General features: G+C 33.6%; 1 protein-coding gene across 1 annotated transcript in view; it reads left to right on the top strand.

Moving 5' to 3' along the window:
• Nucleotides 1–23,947, top strand: part of LOC115219310 (cell division cycle-associated protein 7) — a 60,807-nt gene that overhangs the window by 35,351 nt on the left and 1,509 nt on the right. Inside the window, exons 6-9 of the mRNA XM_029789475.2 lie at nt 9,903–10,043; nt 14,817–14,903; nt 15,267–15,329; nt 20,848–20,984. Coding sequence (XP_029645335.1) covers nt 9,903–10,043; nt 14,817–14,903; nt 15,267–15,329; nt 20,848–20,984 — 428 coding nt within the window. The remainder of the gene's footprint in view (nt 1–9,902; nt 10,044–14,816; nt 14,904–15,266; nt 15,330–20,847; nt 20,985–23,947) is intronic.

The raw sequence follows: 23,947 nt of genomic DNA on the forward strand, positions 1-23,947 counted from the left end.
TATGTATATGTGTAAGTGAGTGTGTATGTTTGTACTTATGCACATACATACATGAATGTATATGTATGCATGTATTCTCTTGGATTTGTATGGATGTGTTTTTACATACTTGTCTCTATATATTTATATATGTGTTCTTATATGTGTATTTACTGCTAATATACAGTTTTATATACACATGTATACGTAATTTTATTTTGTGAACGTTCATTACGCATAGTCAAACTTTTTTCTTTCTTCCTTTCGTTATTTTTTCTCTCCCTATTCGTTACTTGTATAGAGTCCTGTAAATTTACGCCCTCTCCCCTTCTCTTACTCACGTCTTTAGCTTTCTGTTGCTTATAAGAGCGTTACCTTTTCTTTTCTTCCCCCTCTCTGCGTTTTACTTCTAGTCTATATGTATACACCAAGTGATTTTTGCATGCGAGCAAGATTGCGTATACATATGTGGTCTGTATACATCTATCTGTGTATTTTGATGTATATATGTATATTGATGGTTTAGTATGAATATATACTGTTGTGAAATATTTTAATATATTTTAATTTTATTTTATCAATTGTATATATATATATATATATATATATATATATACACACACACACACACACACACACACACACACATACATACATATATATGTATATATATGTACATACATACATACATACATATATATATATGTACATATCATCATTATCATTGTTTAACGTCTGTTTTCCATGCTAGCATGGGTTGGACAAATTGCTAGACAGGGGAGAGAAAATTGTGATTTCACAGGAGAGAACTGTGTCTGCATGGATGATGGTGCACTTGCTTTTAATGATTCTGAAAAGAGGCTTGGCGAGGCCATTATGAAAGACTACTGAATATGGAGAGTGAATGGGAGGAGGAGATCTTGCCAAATATCAACCCAGTAGAGGGAGCAGCTATCTCAATAGACAGCTCCCTAGTAGATAAAGCAATTAAGGTATGAAGCCAGGAAAAGCCCCTGGCCCATCAGGAATTACTGCTGAGATGCTTAAAACATCTGGTAGTGTGGGCTCTGGCCTAGTCAGCTGCATTGTAAACCAGGTAGTTCATGATGGAGTCATACCCAATGACTGGCGTATTAGCACCATAGTCAACTGCTACAAGGGTAAAGGTGATGCTCTAGATAGAAATAACTGCAGGTGTAATAAAATTGCTGGATCAAGTGATGAAGGTCACGGAGAGGGTCATAGCCAATCTCATTAGGGAGGGAGTTTGCTTGATGAGATGCAGTTCGGTTTTGTGCTGGGTAGAAGCACCACTGATGCCATATTCCTGATTCGACAACTGCAGGAGAAATATCTAGCTAAAGATAAACCCCTCTATTTAGCTTTTGTGGACTTAGAAAAAGCCTTTGACAAGGTTCCCCGATCCCTTATCTGGTGGGCGATGCAGAAACTGGAGATTGACGACTGGTTAAAAAGGGCTGTACAGGCCCTATACAGAGAGGCCGTTAGTAAGGTCAGGATTGGCAATGAGTATAGTGAAGAATTCCAGGTAGAAGTAGGGTTCTACCAAGGTTCAGCCCTTAGTCCCCTTCTATTCATCATAGTCCTCCAGGCAATAACAGAGGAATTCCAGGCGGATTGCCCCTGGGAGCTCCTCTATGCTGATGATCTAGCCCTCATTGCAGAATCATTACCGGAACTAGAAAAGAAATTTCGGGTGTGGAAGCTAGGTTTAGAATCAAAGGGCCTTAGAGTCAATGTAGTAAAGACCAAAGTTCTAGTAAGTAGGAAGGTGAAGTCATCACACACACCCTCAGGTAGGTGGCCCTGCTCGATCTGTAGAAAAGGTGTAGGTAGAAACTCCATCAGATGTACCCAGTGTATGGATGCATAAGAGGTTCAGCAATATCAAAGGAAAATTAACCGAGAAGATAGCTTTCGTGTGTGGCAGATGCGCAGGGGCAATAGACACCACAGATACTCAGAAAAGAGATTCCATCACACTCCATGGGGAGAAACTAGAAGTAGTTGATAGCTTCCGCTACCTAGGTGACCAAGTTAGTAGTGGGAGTGGATACTCATTAGAATAAGAATAGCCTGGGCAAAGTTTAGAAAGCTTCTACCCCAACTGGTGACAAAGGGTTTCTTGCTCAGAGTGAAAGGTAGATTGTACAATGCTTGTGTGCGAACTGCCATGCTTCATGGCAGTGAAACATGGGCTGTGACTGGAGGACATGCGTAGAGCTGAAAGAAATGAAGCTAGCATGATCTGCTGGATGTATAATGTCAGTGTGCACACATGACAGAGTGTAAGTGCCCTGAGAGAAATGTTGGATATAAGAAGCATCGGATGTGGAGTGCAAGAGAGACGTTTGCACTGGTATGGTCATGGACTATGGATAGATGAGGAGAGATGTGTGAAGAAGTGCCACCCCCAAACAGTTGAAGGAATCCATGGTAGAGGTAGACTCAGGAAGATATGGGATGAGGCGGTCAAGCATGACCTTTGAACATTGAGCCTCACAGAGGCAATGACAAAAGACTGACACCTCTGGGGATATGCTATGACTGTGAAGACCTGACAAATAAAGTGAGTATCCTACACCAGCTTCACATAACCAGCCCATTCAAAGTACCTTGGATCGCAGGAAGCCGGCAGTGCTTACCTTGGCTTGTGGGGTGACCTGCTGTGCTTGAGGAGACCTATTGAGTCACGTACATCAACATCAAAATAAAAATCAAACGGATTTGTAGTTGTGATACCTGTGCTGGTGGCACGTAAAAAGCACCATCCGAACATGGCCAATGCCAGGGCTGGCTTCCGTGCTGTTGGCAAGTAAAAAGCACCAACCGATTGTGGCTGTTGCCAGCCCCACCTGGCCCTTGTGCCAGTGGCACATAAAAAGCAGCCACTACACTCACAGAGTAGCTGGTGTTAGGAAGGGCATCCAGCTGTGGAAACATTGCCAGATAAGACTGGATCCTGGTGCAGCCTCCTGGCTTCCCAGACCCCAGTCGAACCATCCAACCCATGCTAGCATGGAAAACGGACGTTAAACGATGATGATATATATATATATATAATATATATATATATATATATATAATATAATAAATAAATAAATAAAATATATGCATATGTACATACATATATGTACATACTTACATCTACATGTATATATACATGCATATATATATATATATATATATATATATATATATATGAGTACAGGACACCACAAATAAACGTAGAACACAACGAGAGACGAGAACATAAAATCAAACAAGGAAACAGACTTTTTTTTAACAACGAAAAAACAAGGAAATAGACTTTTTTTAAAACAACGAAAAAACAGAGTACAGGACAAACAATACACACAGACGTATATATATGCATACACACGCACATATGTGTCTTTGCCATTTGACAACTGTTGGTTTGTTTACATTCCCATAACAGTTTGGCAAAAGAAACTGATAGAATACATGCCAAATGTGAAAGGAAAGTAAGTACTGGTGTCAATTTGACTCAACGTTTCAAGGTTGGGTCCCAGGATGGGTGCAATTTAATGACTGAAACAAATAAAATGTCAGGTGAGAAAGTTATTTTGTTAGTGCATGTGTCCCAGTATGACATTTCCTCTCTTCATTATTTTATACCCATTTCTTCATGCTTAGTGTATGGGTGTAATGGCTCTCATAAATTTGAACCTCTGTATTATCTTACATCTCATTACAGATGTTATAGATTAGTGTCGTTTTTCCTTTAGTGTGTGTACTCAGCAAAATGTTGGAAATTCAGTCATCCGTGTAAATATTATGGAAGAACAGAATGTGATGAGTGATTCACTTGATTACAAGTCTTATGACACTTAGTCTGTCTTGGTAGAATCTCTGGGACTAAGCTTTTATCTTGTCTCCAGGACTTATTTATGCATATATATCTGTATATATATATATATACACACACACACACACATAGATATATATATATATATACATTGTATTGGTCTCTTTTACTGAATTACTAAGTTATGGGGATGTAACAAGTTGTGAAGCTGTGATGGGTGATAAACAAAGACTTCGGCACACGTTCTCTCTCTCTCTCTCTCTCTCTCATACACACACACGATGGGGTTCTTTCAGCTTCTGTCTACAAAATGCACTCAAGGCATTTTGTTGGCCTGGGGGTGTTTAGTAGAAGACATTAGCCCAAGGTGCCATGCAGTGGGACTGATTCAGGAACCATGTGGTTGGGAAAGAAGCTTCTTGCCACACTGGTCTGCTAAACCTGCTCTGATTGAGTGGACCTACGATGATAGGTATTCCATTGGTGATCCTATCATTTATTCTAACATATTATATCGTGGATGGGATAACATCATCCAATATAGTCTTCATTTCTAAGACATTGAGGTGTGATTTAAAAGAAATTTTGCTGCTATTTCTAGCAAGCCAAGCAACTATGTAGTGACTCCCATGGCAGATTCAATTAGTATGCAGCAGTCTTAGTCTTTATTGCTTGCTATTCACTGACATGGTTTTATGAGAGTTTCAGTTTCCTTGGTTGACTTTTCAATAAATAAGCCAAACTTTTATTAGTGTTTCTCTACCATGTCCAAAATGGAATATATTTCCATTTCAGCTTAATTGGGTAAAAATTAGAGTGTGATCTGTCATGTGATAGATAATACTGTATACCTTTGCCACCATGGATGAAATCAGGAAACATAGAAATATATATATCTTCATCGTCGTCATTTAGCATCCATCTTCTAGGTTGACATGAGCTGGACAGTCTGACGAAGGCTGGAGAGCTGTACTAGGTTCCAGCTTAATTTGGTTTTGTTTCTATGGATGGATGACTTTCCTAATGCAAACCATTTTACAGTGTGTGCTGGATGCTTTTTACGTGGCACTAGCACGAGTGCTTAGGCACAGGTGTGTTCCACATGGACTGGTACAGATGTGTTTCACGTGGACCTGTAGGGATGCTTTTTATGTGGACTAGTATGGGTGCTTTTTATAGGGACCAGCATGAATAATTATTTATCAAATTTCTTGGTACTTTTAGAAAATGATAAAATTAATAATTTTCTAATTAAAACATTCCTCTCATTTACTCCCTGTCTCCATGAGTCTTTCTCACTCAATGTGTGTGTGTGTGTGTGTGTGTGGTGTTCATTTACTCATTGCCTGCCACCAAGCCTACTATAGACCCTCATCTTGTGCCTGTTGTTTAATCTCTCTGCCTATCTCTATATGATTTAAAGCATGACTGAAGAAATAACCAACAAACCAACATAACATATTTTAAGCAGAAATTAAAGTTAAAACGTGTTGAAATTTATTGTACATGATTAATATGACGGATTTATAACAAAAGATGTAAATGGACTTTTTAAAAAATACCATGTGAATGTTTTGATTCTAAAAGGCTTTCATACAGTTATATAACCAGATGTTCAGGTTTCTCATATTTCTTTTTACATTGAACTCATGTTCAATTTGTCATTTTAGGTCAGGTATGATTCAAATTGTGGGTATTTTTTTGTTGTTTAACAGTTTAGAAAAAAAAAAAAATAAAGCTCGTACTTCAGTGTTTATACTATATACAATACCTCGTTTGAACTAATGAATCTGACTTTTTAGTGATGTCTTGGTCATGTATATATATATCTATTTCTTTATTGCCCACAAGGGGCTAAACAGAGAGGGGACAAACAAAGACAGACAAAGTGATTAAGTCGATTACATTGACCCCAGTGCGTAACTGGTACTTTATTTATTGACCCCAAAAGGATGAAAGACAAAGTCGGCCTCGGCAGAATTTGAACTCAGAAACGTAACGGCAGACGAAATAATATATATATATATATATATATATATATATATATATATATATATATAATATATATATATATATATATATATATATATATATATATATATATATATATATATTGTTCGTTTCCAGAGCGGTTATACTTTTTATACATATGTTAAGTTCCTTGGTAAAGTAATTTTGTTTGGTGTATATGTTGAGGCGTATATGTACTTGTGGGTGTGTGTGAGTGGGGTGGGTGTTTGTATTTGTTATGGGCGTGTGGTTTACGTGTGTGTATTGTGTGTGAATGTATAGGTTAAAGGGATTCCTATATAAGTATGTTATAGTGTTTAGTAAAGGGAGGTTTTATCATTTATGTTTTGTGAGTTTTAGCTTATCATGGTAGTTTTATAAAAGAATCCATTCATAATTTTTGTGTTTATTTGTCTGTGTGGGGTTGAGTGGGTTTTTGGAGTATATGTTGAGGTTTATATGTATGTATAGGTATGTGTAAGTGGTGTGGGTATTTGTATATGTCGTGGGTGTGTGGCTTACGTGTGTGTATTTGTGTGTGAATGTTTAGGTTAGGGGGATTGCTATATAGGTATGTTATAGAGTTTAGTAAAGGGAGATTTTATCATTATATGTTTTTATGAGTTTTGGTTTATCATGGTAGGTTTGTTAAGGAATTCGTAGTAATTTGTGTCTATTTGCGATGTCTGTTGTTTTATTGCATTGTTTCATTCATAATTTTTAAGTAGTGTTAGTTTTACCAAGTGAATATAATTTTTAATTCCATTTATTCCATTTTTCCGTTCATAATTTTAAGTGATGTCCGTTTTCTAGAGCGTGAATGTGGGTTGTATGTGTGTGTGTGTGTGTGGGAGTATGAATAAGTATTGTGTTGAAGTATTTAGCTATTTTATTTATTTATAGTTGCCTAGACGTTTTTATGTGTATGTATAGGGATATATATATAGGTGTGTGATTTAGTGTATGTAGTTAGATATGGTTATATATAATTAGGTATATGTGTATGGGTGTATATATAGTTTATTATTATATTATTATTATTTTTTTGTTTTGTTTTATATTTTATATCTTATATTTTATATTTAATTGTTGATAGGTTTATTTTAGTTTATATATTGTTTATATATTGATTATATATGGATTATATATAGGTTATATATGGATTATATATTTACATTTTTTCATTCATACTTTAATTATTTTAAAATTATTATTTTTATATTTTAAAATATTGATATTTTAGATTGGAAGTCCACCTGAAGATTGTCGATGAAGACAAGAAACAATTGTAGTGGCGTTTTTTTGACTATTTATTAAAATTTTATGTATTGATTAAGTCTTTCCTTGTTTGTTTTGCAAAATAGTGGTTTTGTCTCTAATAATATTTTATAATATTTTACTATAAAATTGGATTTAATCCTAAATCTGATTTTTTCCCTGTAAATTTGGATTTATTCCCTAATATTTATTATATATATATATATATATATATATATATATTCTAGTTTCAGCTTTGAAAAGTTTTTAGTCAAATGAATCAACTCTACTATTTATTTTTTAAAGCCTGGTACTTATTTTATCAGTCACTTTTGCTGAACTGCTAAGTTACAAGAATGTAAACACACCAGCATCAGTTGTCAAGCAGTGGGCGGGTAAGGGAGACAAACACAAAAACACACATATATGCATACACATATATGACAGGCTTCTTTTAGTTTCTGTCTACTGAATCCACTCACAAGGCTTTGGTTGGCCTGAGGCTATAGTACACCTGCCCAAGGTGCTACGTAGTGGGATTGAACCCGAAACTATGTGGTTGGGAAGCAAGCTTTTCATACCCATGCCTGTGCCTATATATAAATATCATGGACTCTCCTGTCATTAGATGGCATGAGGATTCGACTTGTTTATTGTAATCAAATGTTTGTGTTCACACAAGCTCACTCCCTCCCTCAAATTGACATTACCTGTACAGGTGCACCATATGCCACATGTCAGATGAGGAAATGATCACAGAGCAGGTTGAAATGGAGTGTTTTGCTCAAGAACACAACGTGACGTCTGGTCTGGGAATCGAACCCACAATCTCACAATTGTGAGTGCAACGCCCTAACCACTAAGCCATGCACCTTCACACACACACATATTGTCAATCACTGGTTATAAGCTACTATCTTGCCTGTTTCTCTTGTCTATTGATTTGTCCTTCTGTACTTGTTCCATAGCATTTCTTCAATTATCATTTAGGTGCTAGGCATAGCTATATCATTAAGAGGCTTGCTTTGCAACCATATAGCTTTGGGTTCAGTCCTACCGTGCTTCACTTTGAAGTAAAGTCTTCTATAATTCTGGACTGACCAATGCCTTATGAGTGAATTTGGTGGATAGACACTGTTATTTATGATGTATTTCATTTCAGTTACGTTCATATGAATAAATGAGTGTATCTGAAACATGTTTACTTTATGACACCATCATAATCGTTTGTGCATTTCTCCTGCTTTTTAGGTTTTTTTCCCCCTGTTTTTCAGCTACTATTTTTGGAAAGACTTCCTCCCATCCCCCATTTTCTCGCAAATTATTGTATTTAAAAAAAAAATTTTTTTGACAAAAACCTCGCTTTTCAGATACAGAGATCCTGGGAAATTGCCAGAAATCAAATTTTTGAAATTTTTTGGCCCCCTTACCCCCCTCCAATTTCTTCATTTTTCACTTTTTCTTTAACCCTAACCCTAACACCGTAACCCTAAAACCACAACCCTAAAACCCTAATCCTAACACCGTAACCCTAAAATCCTAACCCCCTAAAGCTAAAACCAGTACAAACACACGAATGATGTCATAAATAACAGTGACAAACGAAATATACACCGCCGATAGTTGTTGACAAACAACAGCAGTAATTTTATTCAGCTGAATACACATCATTTATTGGTTGAAATTACTGAAATACAACAACTTTAACATGAAATAACTTCGTAAATAGAAACTTTTCTCAACAACACTAAGAGTAAAATATGTTTTAGCTGACATAGTCTACCAGTGTCCGAAGTTTGAAAGTGCTTAGTTACAAAAAATTAATTTCTCGATCTACAATGAAAGTGAAAAGATGCTTGGAAACAGGTGAGGGTTGGTAACAGGAGCACCATCCACCCACAGCAAATCTACAGCAAATTCTTTGTGACCAATGCCAGCATTGGAAAAGTGGACATTTTATGATGATGATGTATGTACTTGTTGAAGGAGTCTTTTCCAGAGTTGCTGAGTAGTTCACTATTGTGATAGACAGATGGGCAAGTGTCTTCTAATGTACCACTAGGTCAGTCATAGCCTTGTGAGTGGATTTGGTAGACAGAAACTGAAAGAAGCCCATTGTGTATGTCTGCATATATATATATATATGTATTTTTACGTGCCACTGCACATAAAATGCACTCAACCCATGCCAGCATGGCTATTTGTAACTTGTAAACAAGTGTCATCATCATGCAAGGAGTGTCCTTCATTTTCAGTCTTCTGCAAAAACGTCTGGTCATGGGAAAATATTATTTTGGTAACAGGAGAGGACTGGCAAACAGGAAGGGCATCTGTCTAGAAAATCTGCCTCAACAAATCCCATTTGTCCCATGCAAGTATGGAAAAGTAGGTGTTAAAAATCAAGATGATTGATATATATATAGTTGATAAGTGCTAATGCAAGAAGCTGTCAGCCCTTGAATTATTCTGTTGCTTCTGCTAAATATTAATATAATAAAAAAATATATATATATATATATATATATATATATATTATATGTAGAAAAATACAAACTGGGACAAGAACACACTTAAGTTTTAAGTTCTACTTTTCCTGTTTGCATCCCCAAACCTGTATATACACACTGTGTTAGCAGATAACATCTGCTTCATAATTTGTCCCTAATGATTACGTTCTGATGTTAAAATTTTCTCATTTGTATTGCGTAGCATTTTACATTATTTGGTAACAAATATTTTTAGAAATATGTAGCACATATTGTATAGATATATTTATATATAATTGTATATTTTATGTTGTTTGTAGGTTTCAAGTGAACAATGTCTTCTGGACAATCGAAGAATGGCTCGAGTTCCACCAAAAGTGAAATCCCCTGATGAAATAACAGAAGCTGATTTAGAATTGGTTGCTGAGTATGTTAGCCAAAAGAAATATGACAGTTTATGTGTAAGTATAAGTATGCTGTTAAGATTTGGAGAATTTAACCCTTTAGTATCTAACTGGCCATATCCAGCTCATATTTTCTACCTGTTTTACATTAAAACTGGCCTCTCACACCTACCCTACAATGTTATTCTACAGATAAGCAATTGTGCCAATGAAATCTTGAAGTTTTCAGATAATGCATTATTATTTCAAAACAATGTGAATAAATATGCATTACATTTGACAGAATAATCTGAATGCTAAAGGGTTAAATTTCAACTTATATTTTATTAAATTTAAGACTTAATGAAACCAAATGATTCTTTAACTTTTTTGTTTATATTTCTGACCAAAATACACCCCTTGTGAGTTTCAATTAAATTCTAAAATAATCATGAATTTAGACTAGCTTCATTAAACAACTGTAACTTATTTTCCTTATCAACATGATATTTGGAACATAATTGAAAAAAGGGTTCTTAATTCTATTGCATAATTTTTGTCTCAAAGTGACTCTAGTTACAGGTAAATCCAGGTAAACTGAGCAAAATGTAAAAATATTAAAATTTTGTTTAAACATTACCATAGAAATGAGTCATCAATGTTGCATACACAATATTCAATTGGGTATGCAACAAAATTTTGATACAGAAGAATAGTGCACATCACCAGATTATCAGTTGAAATTAAATCACAGATAAAGGTAAAATAAAGTAAAATACTGGAATTTGTTTTTGAAGAAAATTAAATACATCAACTAAATGAAATCTACTCACACATATACATGAATAATCAGGAACATATATAACAAAGATTTACAGAAATTAAATCAAAATTTGTCACTCACCTTACAGGTAAATTAAAATAAAATGTAAAACGAAGTAAAATCGAAAAATATTTATACAATCTATACAATATTCATACAATATTTCTATCATGGAAAGTCGTAAAACATCCCACTCTACATACTGCAATCTTGCAGAATGTATATTGGAAAGACGTTTCAACTGGCCGTCCACTGGGAGTTTTTCATTGTTATAGCCATTCACAGCACTGCCTTTTACTACCCCCGATTTTTGTTTCTAATTTATGTAGATCAGCTGAACTCAGAGGGGTATCTCTCTGGCAGGCTTTGCCTTTCCTTCCTGCCGTTATTTTTTGGAGGAATAACCTGCCCTCAACTGCGTTGCTACATCTGCTTGGAACTGCAGATTGTTGCACTGCTTGTGAGCCCCTCCTGATTTAAATGCATTTACAATGCTCATGTTTACTATATACCAAACCAGGTATCACCACCATTTATTACCTGGTCTACTAACTGGATAATAACTCATCTGGTTCAGTTGATGTACACTGCCCATGTACTTGTTACAATCAAGGTTCACAAACGGGTAGCCATTTTCATCAACACATGGATGTGCACTGATAGATAGAAAATTTATCTGCCTCTTATCTCTGTATGCAGTTGCTAGCAGATTTCCTTTATGCCACGGGATTATTTCACCTCTTTTTTTAAATTTTGCTTTTTTTATATCCAATGGCAGCCCTTTTCTACCAGTAATTACTGTAGCACATATATACGTTGTCACAGCTTATAAATCCACCGCAAGTTTGACCAAACTAAAAAAATCAGTAAAAAAATAATATACAGCCTTGGTTATAGTATGGAAGTGATAAATTCCAGACTACATCATACCCTAGGCCATGCTGACTAACATTATTGTGTCTTTTTCCCTGTATAAAAACTAAATCTACAGCAGTACCCAGTATTTGCTTCATAAATTTTCCAAACTTTGATCCCCCATTTCGTGGGCTTTCCTGGCATATATTGTCAGAAGTGTACCCTTCCTTTATACTCCACCATGCCCTCATCGACAGATAAGTATCTCTCTGGGTTGTAAAATGTTTTATATGCATTTTGAACGCAGTCGATGAGGTTGGTATTGAAAGGGTTAAGCATCTCTTCTAATTTTCATAGGGGTGGGAGAAGAATGATGTGATGGCTGACAGCAAATTCAAATGGTTTCAATGAGGAGGTGAAACCGAATTGTATGCTTTGCTTTTTGAAAACTTTAGTTCTTATTCTATGTTATTATATTTAGAATATGTGTTGTTTATCCCCAGGTAAGCTTGTAATCATAGGCATTCCAACTGTAACAATCCTGAGGTTACTTTTCTGTGTGTCACTTATTCATGTTGGCAGCACATGATTTGACACAGATTTGACTGTTATTCCTTGTAGGTTAAGCAATAGTACAGAGGTATCTCGTTTGCTTATATAACAAGTAATCTTTATAACTAGTCTTCAGTCATTCTCATTTAAGTGTGTCATGGGTTTGAAATCTTTATCAAGAACACAATGCACATGTCTTAATTTAGTTGATTGCAATTCCGAAAAGATGTTAATACATTGATAAAAGTAATGATGGATAATCACTAAGCAAATGTACAAAATTGTATACTGGTTCATGATTGTCATTGTTTTCAACATCCACATTTCCATGCGTGCATGGGATTAGTTGAGGTGGATCTTTTATGGTTGGATGCCCTTCCCTGTCACCAACCCCTACCTGCTTCCAAGCTAAGTAATATTTTCCCATGATCAGATCTGTATTCATGACAGACTGGAAACAAAAGATACCACTTGCCTTACTGTAACATTTGTTTACAACCATCATGCATGTACACATATGCACACACAACAGGTTTCTTTGAATTTCCATCTCCCAAATACACTCACAGGTCTTTGGTTGGTCTAGGGCTTATAATAAAAGATACTTGTCCAAAGTGCTGTGGAATGGGATTGAATCTAGAGCCATGTGGTTGGGAAGCAACCTTCATACCATACAGCCATATCTGCGCCTATACTGGTTGATGTAGAAAAATATCCATATTGTATTGATAATTTTCCAGATAGTTATGAGAAGTAATAATTTAGTTAAATTCTTTTGTCTTTTTGCTCCAAAAGATTTTGTTTCCTTTATTGATGTATGTATTCATATTTTTATATTGCTCCAAGGGTGGTGAACGGGCAGAATTATTAAACATTGGACAAAATGCCTTGCGGTATATATTCTTGTTCTTTATGTTCTAATTTTAAAATCCTGCTGGAGTCCAGTTGTCTTTCATCCTTCCAGGGTTGATAAAACAAAAATACCTATTCTAGTATTGTAGTGGATTAATCAACTAATCCTGCGCTTCAAATTTCTGGTCTTGTTTCTCTGTTAGAAGTATTTTTTTTATATTACTCTTTTGATGTTTACTTTCATATTTTCCTATTTGTATTACATTTCTTATCACATTAAAAACATTCTGAAATGAACATAATTGCTTTTACAGCATCTTAAGCTGAATTGCCTTCATATTCATTATTAATAATTTGGTGAAAATTTTGATATAATTTAAGTATTAGGTGTTTATCCTTGTCTATAAGCAAATATATTAAACTTTTTGCTACCATATTTCTATTGAAAAATGCTGCCTTTATTTTGATTACTGCAAAACCCCATGTAATTTGTGCACCTGTGTAATTTATGCAGGTGATTTTCAGGATAAAATTTGTTAAAAAAAAAGCTTCTATTCATGTAAAATTTGCGCCCAAAAGTTTTCAGAATTGCTGATATGGCCAGGGGAAAAAGGTTTTCAATTTTGTTGTATTTAGCATAATTTCACTTATGATTAGATTTTATTAAATTTTCCTTAGATAAAAATAATTTCAGCTTAACAGGTATCACATTAAAAGCTATTAAATTACAAAGTGTTTGTGTTGTTTATAATAAACTTTATTTCACATTTCTTGCCCACTGGAGATTATGTCCGATCTTTAGCATACTGCTGTATGTCTTAACCCTTTAGTGTTTAAACCAGCCATATCCGGCCCAAATATTCTATGTTTTATATTCAAACTGGCAATATCTAGCCTCTCACACCTAACCTACAATGCCATTCTAAAAGTAATTCACATCATTGAAACCTCAAAGCTATGAGATAATGTTTGATTAATTCAAAACAATTTGAATAAAAAAAATATTACATTTAACGGAGTAATCTGAACACTAAAGGGTTAAATAACAATCTCAGGAAAAGTTGTTAAGAATTGTCAACAAAACAAAGTTGATAAATACGCACAGGTGTTGCAAATTAGGTTTAATCACTAAGAAACATTGATGGTTTTAGTAAATTTATACAATAAAAGTAAGCATTATACCATCCAAGTCAACTTCATTATATTTAAGCCCTTATTTTTTCTGTAAAAACCTATTCTGATATTAAATGAGTGAACTTCTGGTACAAAAAAAAAGATTTAAAAAAATAATTCTAGTAAAGATCTACTCCTGTAATTTATATACCCTTAAAGTTTATTTTTGCTTCCCTGCCCCATGCTTAAATTACATGGGCTTTTACGGTAAATTTGAAAATAATATATAATTTTGCAAGTAACTTTGTACTTATTAAACTGGTGTTTAGAACATAAATTAACATGCAACAATTTTGATGGAAGGGTTTAAAATCACTTTAAAATAGAAGTTTGTATCAGAGTGCCAGGTGTTATCTCAGGCAAGCTGGTATCAAACTTTAAAATATCTGTTTTGGGTAGACTGTGGTAGACAGCTCATGCTGTTATTTATTCTTATAGGGTTACAAAGAGAAATAGGTCATTGTAGTAACTCAATCAAACCAATTACTTATCTTATGTTTGGCTATATGAATATTTGCTTATTCCTTAAATAAAGTTATGAAATTGCTTAGTAATACAAAATTTTAATCTGTTCCCATTTTTGCTTTTTGTTTTAGGGTACAACATGCCATCAGTGCCGGCAAAAGACATCAGATATGAAGACTATTTGTCGGTCATCTAACTGTGTTGGTGTTCGGGGTCAAGTAAGTTGGAGGTTTTGCAACTCTTACATTATGAGTTAACCCTTTAGCATTTCAACCGACCATATCAGGCCCAAATATTCTACCTGTTTTATGCTACCTTACAATGTCACCTGCCTTAGAATGTCATTTTAAAAATAGTCACATCATCGAAATTATAAAGTTATAAGTAACTCAAAACAATGTAAATAAATACGCATCATATTTGACAGAGTAATCTGAATACTAAAGAGTTTAACATATTTTGGATTAAATACATTTTGGAAGTTAGTGTATTGTGTGTAATTGTTAATTGATTCAATAATAAACTAACTGTAAGATGTATTCCTTGTTTATAATTTTAATAAACTTTTTTTTTACTTATAGTTTTGTGGACCTTGTTTAAGGAACCGGTATGGTGAAGCTGCTATTGAAGCACTCAAAGATGCGGTAAATATTTTTAATTTGTTAGACTGACTTGTTTATACTTGTAGTGTATTAGATTCAGTTATGTGTATCATTTTTTTTTTCTCTCTTTCTTGTATAAGAGACAGGTTGGATATTTGTACAGAAGCACTGTGTGTACCACCCACACTTAACAAGAAACCTTCCCACACACTCCACCACAACAAACCAAACTACTTCTCTTCCTCACATTTCCACTTCATGTACTCTCCCCAATCCTGACTTCTTCGCCCTGTGCCACTGTATCATTGCTCTCCGCTTGTTCCTGACCTGTGCGATCTACCCACATGCCCTGTCTCACTCTATTATTGCTATCTGCTTGGTCCCAACCTGGTCATTCCACCCACGCATAACAAAGAAAACTTTTCCCTCACCCTACCTCAACAAACCAATCTGCATCTCTTTCTCACATTTCCTCCTTCATACACTACGCCTAACTCTCACTCCGCAATCCTGTTCTCACATCCCTGTCCCTCTGTATCATTGCTATCTGGTAGCCCCTCCAACTCTACCCAGGTCTTTTGCCACTTACTTGCATTCTTTAATCTCACTTCCTTTGCAATTTCCTGCCACTTATGGCATTTGAACCTCAAGGGTATCCCCTGGCACTTGCCACCATCTCTGTATCTCTCTCTTCCTTTACTCAACCATTGCATGTGAGTATGCCCGGCATTTTGCCACTGTCTCTATCCTGCTGTCTCCCACTTTCTCGCTCTTTCTCCTGCACTTCCCTCAGGTTGGGCAACCGTGTATTTTCTTTGTGGTAGCAAACCTGTTTCTGTCTTCATTCCTGATCTTTCTCTCTCTGGCTGGGTAACCTTGTACTTCCTATACAGCAAAACACCTGCATCTGTCTCACTATAACCTTTTAATCATCACCTCCTCAAACCTGGATAGTTTTGTGTGCTTGTCTGTAATTTAGTACAGCTAAACCGGTGCATAATGGGAAAATACTCAGAAAGTAAGGTACCCCTGAAATAGGAATACAAACGGAATAAAACAAGTTTTGCATAAATTGGATCAAGGGTTCCCATGATAGGCGTTTGTTTTTTTTAGGTGCCTTTATAAATAGCCAAGCTGGCACATAATGGGATAATACTCTGAAAATAAGGTATCATTGAAATGTGAATACAAACAGAATTAAACAAGTTTGTAAATCGGACCACGGGTTCCTGAGATATGCGATTTTTTTTTCGGGTACCTTTGAACTATTGGTGACCCAATGAGTCACGGGTAGTCTGGTATATATATATATATATATATATATATGTGTGTGTGTGTGTGTATGTATGTGATCTCATTCTCGCTCACAACATCATAAGCGGAAAGTGTAACTGCTTGAAAGAGCTGTTCTTCACTCCTGCTCCAGAGCGTCGGCTGCGGGGTCACTCCGAAAAGCTCTATCTGCAACGATTTCATCTCAATCAAAGGAGAGGGGCTTTCTCCGTCCGGGTTGCAGATCCGTGGAATAAGCTGCCAGACGAGATAGTGAAGATGCCGACGACCGCTCGGTTCAAAGTCTCTCTTGACCAGAAATGGCCTGAACTCTTTGCATGAACACCCTCCCTGTACATAACTCCATGTCCCTCTACATGGCCTTGCTTTTTGCTTTTTGAGCCAAAAAATTAATTTAACTATATATATATATGTGTATGTATGTATATATATATATGTATGTGTGTATGTACATATGTATGTGTGTATGTATATATATATATATATATATATATATATATATATATATATATAATTTTGTCTCCCCATCAACACTTGACAACTGCTCTTGGTACTGATAAAATAAGTACTAGGCTTCAATAAATTTGGGGGTTGATTTGTTCGGCTAAAAATCCTTTAAGGCAATGCCCCAGCATGGCTGCAGTCTAATAACTGAAACAAGTAAAAGATATATGTATATATAAAGATATATGTATATGTATATAAGTTACTAGTGAAAGAGAGCAAATTGAAAATTTGCTTATCAGGAAAATTTTTCCTGTGTTAAGAGTGAAAGGAATTTATACAAAAAATTTACTGAATAAGTGCTACAAGCATTAACATGTTGCTCTATTTTGAGAAATTTTTGTGAATGAGGTAAATAACTTTCTTCAGTTTACCGCTTTTCTGTTGCCTGGTTACAGTTTTATTTGTATTATAGATAACTTATTTAAAATTTTCTTGTTTATCAATATTGTATTAACAAGGTGGACCATTTTGGTGCTACTTGTTGTCACTTTATTTTTTTTATAGCTTCATTTTATGTTTTTTAAACCTAGCTTTTAACCTAGCTCATACTGCTTTCACAAATGAATGTCTCTTTCTGCCAACATTTTAGGAACAAAAAAAAAAAATCCCTAAAAGTAAAAGTTAACCTAAAAAATGCAGGTTTACATAATCCATTGTTAACCTGCCACTGAGTTTTATTTCAGGGCATAGATTTATTTATTCAGTATGTTATTTGCATAGCCATTATATGACTTGGTAAAAACTCAAACTTTATGCCTCTCTTTGTTTGTTTTAATGGGGTATTAATGTTATCATTTCATTTCTACATGGCCATTAGAAATGTACGTATACAAGTTAGAAGTCTCCTCTCTGCACAGTTTTCCTTTCAGCTCATTTATACTCCATCATTCATGCATACTTACATTATACATCCAGTAGTGTATGATCACCTCATTTCTTTCTAGGTTATACATTCTCTGTATTCATTACTCATGTTTCACTATCATAATATTGCATTTAGTGCACAAGCCTCATACTATTGACCCTTCATTTAGAGAGAGAGAGAAAACCTCTTAGTTAGTAGCAGTCTTGTGCAACTTATAAAAGTCCTAGAATTATATAAGAAGAAACTATATAGTTTTTTTAAAAGATATGGATTAAGTATTACTATATATAATGAGAACTATAATGTTAATTATTTAGATGCTAATTTTAATTTAATAAAAAAAAGGTAAAACCCAACCATTCCATAAAATTAATGAAAGCCTTAGATATATTTATGCTAATAGTAATCATCCACCCTCAATTAAGAAGTCGTTGACAGATAATATAGGCAAAAGAGTATCATTGCTTTCCTCTAATTTTGAGATTTTCCAAAAACACGCACCTTATTATAATGAAGCCCTGCGGGAGGTGGGATATGGTAATAATAATAATAAATCCTTTAATAATTCTAAATATAATTATAATATAAATGTTTCCTATATTTTTTATGATAATAAACCTAACATTAAGAATTATGATAAATTTTATTTAGGTAATTATGGTATTAATAATATGTATTATGATAATATAAAACAAATATAATAATAGACTAAAAAATAAGATTAAATTTAATTCATTTAATGATAATAATAAATTTGATAATATAAAAAATAAATATAATATTAATAATAAGAACAAGTTTGATTAATTATTCCTTATGGAGCTCAAGTTAAAACAAACATTATTAAAGAGATTTTGAATATAATTGAAGTATTCATTAGAGATAATAAAAAATATAATATTTTTTCTAGTAATGATTTTGGAGTTGGTTATTCTACTACTAATAATCTTGGTAACATTTCTTCTTTTAATAAATTTAAGTTGAATAAGTTTTACAAAAACAAATCAAATAATTATTCCAATAAAGACCAGAATATAATTAATTGTACATGTAGAAATAAAACTGAATGTTAATTTAATAATAAATGTAATTTTGATGATGTAGTATATAAATGTGTAGTGACTTTGATTGATGATAATAATAAGAATGGTTATAATTTAAATGCGATTTACATAGGGTCGACTTCTAATAAAATTAAATTACGGGTGGCTCAACACATGAATTCTTTTAAGAATAGAAATTTAATTAATTCTACTGGCCTTAGTAAATATATATGGGAACTAAAATCTAAAAATATTAAGTACAATTGAAATTGGGAGATAGTTTGTAAGGCAAAATCATATCGAATAGGTAGTAATTTTTGTTTATCATGTACTAACGAATTTAAGGAGATATTATTAACTAATAATAAAAAATTAGTTAATTCCTAGATGAACGAAAGATTAAACGTAGACATGGCTGTGTGGTTAGGGAGCTTGCTTTCTAGCTACATGGTTTCGGGTTCAGTCTCACTACGTGGCACTTTGGGTAGGTGTCTTTCACTATAGCCCCGAGCTGACCGGAGCTTTGTGATTGAATTCGGTAGGTGGAAGTTACTGCCGTGTGTGCATATGTGCGTGTAGGTGCTTGTGCCTCTCCCAAAGAGAGAGAGAGGGATAAGTTAAATTACTTATATAATAAGTTTAGCTAATTTGTATATATATATATATATATAAATGCTGTTTTATGTTATTTATTGTTGTAGTTATAATTTGTAGTAGTAAAATGCATATAAAATAGCATGAGATTATAGTGTGTATTACACAATTAGAATAAGATGAAACTTAGATGTTTATGAAATAAATAAATTTATGAAAATAGATTAAATTATATAAATTACCTTAATTGATGTTTATTATCTATGTATTTTACGTATTTTAATTTTAAAATTATTTAGACTTTACAATTTTTCCAGTAAATGGTATATTAAAGTTAATTTTTTCTTATTCTCACAGCTAAAATACATTTGTAATTTTAATAGCTTAAATACATATTTCTATCTTTATTCTATAAATTCTATTTACATCATATTTTCTCATGATATATTTCTTATAAACGCCAAGTTCTACGTATTACGTTTAAATTTTTAGTAAACAGAAATCCTTCGATAAGATAAGTTGTGGTTTTATTTTAAGAAATATTGTTGAATGTTTTTCAATTATTTATAGTTAATACACGTATTTTTCTATTTTTATTTGATAATTAGTATAAGTTAAGATAAGTACATTTATTCTATTATTTTATTATTATTATTTTAGACCTGGTGAGTAACTATATTTTTTAAATAGAATTAATTTTAGATCGGTGTAATTCTAAATCGAATTGATTTTATTATTGTTATCTATTTGAAAATGTAGCCACGAAACGCGCGTAGTCTTTTTACTACTATTTACTATTTTTTTACTTTATTGATTTTTAGAATAAGCTTTTTAAAGTATATGTTATCTATATAGTGTGAATAACATCTTTCACTATTGAATTATTAGACGTTTTTCTCTAAATTATATACATATATTATATATTGTGAAATATGATTTAGAGTTGCTAAGTTGAATTTTTCTCTGTAAGTTTTGGAATTCCCTACTATTATTACACATGTAGATTTTGGAGTTGGTTATGACTAAGATTACTAAAACAATTAAACACTTGAGTAGAAGTTATACCAATATTTAATTCTATAGTTGACTACTTTGATCTGAAAGAAAGTTTGAAACTGAGTGGGTAGAGAAAATTGGTAAAAAGAATTTGGGAACAAATATTTTAGAATAATTGTTTTTAATTACTAAAAAGTTCGTCATAATACTGCATTTGTTTTCCTTTTTCTCTGATATATTTATATTCAATCTGTTTAACTAGAACTGGGTGTGTCCACCTTGTCGAGGTATCTGTAACTGCAGTTTCTGCCGAAGGAAGAAGGGACGTGCATGTACTGGTAGAATGATACACCATGCTCGTGATATGGGGTTTTCCAATGTCAGTGATTATCTAAAAAGGTAGGTGATATATTTTTAAAAACATTTACTTGTTAGTGCTACATTAACCCTTTAGTGTTCATATTATTCTATCAAACATAATACTTATTGATTCACATTGATTTGAATTAATCATGCCATATCTTCAAAGATCTTGATGGTGTAATTACTTAATGTAGAATAACATTGTAGGGTAGGTGTGAGAGCCTGGATCTGCTCAGTTTGAACATAAAACAAATGGAAAATTTTGGCTGGATATGGCTGGTTTAAATACTAAAGGGTTAAAAGCATTGGTGCTGGTACCACATAAAAAGCACCCAGTACACTCAGTGGTTGGCATTAGGAAGGGCATCCAGCTGTAGAAATTATGCCACAACAGGCAATGGAGTTTGGTGCGACCCTCATTCGTAGCAGCTCGAGTTAAACTCTCCATGGAAAAGAATGTTAAATGAAGAGGATGATAATGACACATTACAGTTGTCAGCATGAATTAAATTGAAAATTGTTTTTGTTGAGGTTATTCTTAAGTAAAATTCATGTACCTAACAAACCAATGAAGGAAACTCTAGTTGCAAAACTTGTTAGAAATAAGTCAGATTACCTTCAGATCACATCATATTTTCTTTTTATACAAGGACACATTGGATATAAAGTGACAGTAGTCATAGCTGGAATACCCTTGGTCATAGCTTGTCTCATACAAATCCACAAGAAGATACCATCATGATAAATACATTCATCTTATACTAATACTATCAATTCAACAATTGAGGAAATAAAAAAAAAAACTTCATTGTAATTTAAAAAAAAGTCCTTTTAATCTAATAACTGTTCTGAGCAGAGCAGAAATGTATTTCCATCTGAATTGTGCATGGGATCAGTGATGATGTCAGCTTTAGATGTTTCCTGACTGTTAAATAGCTATCACTTTGTTTCAGAAAGTTGTTGCTTAACTCTAGTTAGTCAGATTGTTCTAAAGCAGTCATGGGCAACTTGCAGGCTGCATGCAGCCCAAGAAACTTTCTGATTGGCTCGCCTAAGTTAGAAGAGAAAATTATTTGTCATTGTCAGACAACCATATACTTTTCAGCGTGCCTCAGAATCGATGTACAACAATCCAAATATTCAAGAGCATTACAATTAACATTTCTACTTGGGATACTAACTCAATGAAATAAAAATATTGATTTGATGTTCAGTTTCTGATTCCACTGCTTATAATGACTTGTGATAATTCAGCGCCTGTAAGCACATGTGGTATTTGTGTAACGTCAAGCAGCATTAACAGAATTTTTAAAGTATTAGTGTGTAAAGTGCTGTATTATTTAAAATTAAAATTTTTGATGTCAAGGCTAATGGCTTCATCCCAAAAAAGAAAGATTTCTGAAGAAATGAGAAAATTCGAGGAAAAGTGGACAAATTATTATTTATTTGTTGAAGTAAAAAATAAACCAATATGTTTAATGTCTTGAATCTGTCTCTGCTTTTAAAGAATTTAATGTTAAGCAGCATTACACTTGAAAACATTCATGATCCAATAAATTTAAAGCAAAAAATTGAATCCCTCAAGAAACAGATTGGAAGTTTAAATACACTCTTTTCCAAAAAGCAAAGTGGACTAAAAGAAATTGTACATGTTAGCTATGTTGTTAGTGTAAAAGTGGTAAAACATTCAAAAAATTATTTCGACTGAATTTGTAAAAGAATGTCTTTTGTCAGTGGCTGAAATTTTGTGTCTGGGAAAGTTAGCTATGTTTGACAAGATCAGTTTGTCCTGCAGGACAATAACAAGACGAGTTAAGGAAATTGCAGCAGATATCGACGGTATGCTGACATAAAAAATAAGAGACTTTGACTTTTTTCACTGGCTATCGACAAAAGCTCAGACATATCCAATTCAACTCAACTGGCAATTTTCATTTAATATCACCAAAGAATTGCTTAGTGTTCTGACAATGAAACACACAGTTACAGGATGTAAAATTTATGAAGAAGTGAAGTAAGCAGTCTCAAAGTTGAATCTTCCGCTTGAATGACTTGTCAGTGTAGCAACAGATGGGGCCCCAGCAATGGTTGGGTCTAAGATAGGCTTTCTTGCCAAATTAAAAGAAAAATGAACTTCTTTGAATTTAGCAAACAGTAACTTTGCAATGATCCATTGCCTAATCTACCTAAAAAATCTATGTGCAAAGTCTCTAAAATTTGAGAATGCTATGTGTATGGTTGTCTCAACCATCAATCTTTTAAAATCCTGAGCACTTAGCCATCACCAGTTTAAAGAGTTTTTAGAACTTGAATCAGAGTATGGTGACCTTGTTTACTACTGTGCAGTTTGTTGGCTAAGTAAATGGAAGATGCTTAAACGATTTTACAGCCTGAGACAAGAGGTATGTACCTTCTTAGAAAGGAAGTATAAATTTGTTCCCAAGTTGAAAAATGAAAACTGGATTTGTGACCTTGCATTTCTCATGGATATAACTAAACATTTAAATGATTTAAATTTAAAATTGCAGAAGCAAATTCAGTTAATTTATGAGATGTATTCTCATGTCAAAGCTTTTCAAACAAAACTTCAAATTTGGGAGAATCAGTTCAGGACTGGTGATGCTTTCCATTTTCTCACACTAGCCATTCATGGTTCAATGTCTAGATATGATGATTTTGCTGTGGAGCTAAATGAGCTGAAAAAAGAACTGAACACCAGATTTAATGACTTTAGAGCTATAGAAGCTGATTTTCATCTTTTTGGAAATCCCTTTAACGCTGATGTTGAAAAACTTTGAAAGGAATTGCAAATGGATCTAATTTGAGCTTCAGAGTGATGAATTTCTTTGGCAAAAATATGAAGAGGAATCTTTGCATTTTTGTGGAACTCTGCCTGAAGAAAACCACCCGAAATTAGTGTGCTTTGCTAGAAGATATGTCACCATGTTTGGTAGTACGTATATATGCGAACAACTCTTTTCTAGAATGAAAATAATAGT

This window comes from Octopus sinensis, linkage group LG1 (genome assembly GCF_006345805.1).
Source record: "Octopus sinensis linkage group LG1, ASM634580v1, whole genome shotgun sequence".
In the NCBI taxonomy this organism is placed as follows: Eukaryota; Metazoa; Mollusca; class Cephalopoda; order Octopoda; family Octopodidae; genus Octopus; species Octopus sinensis.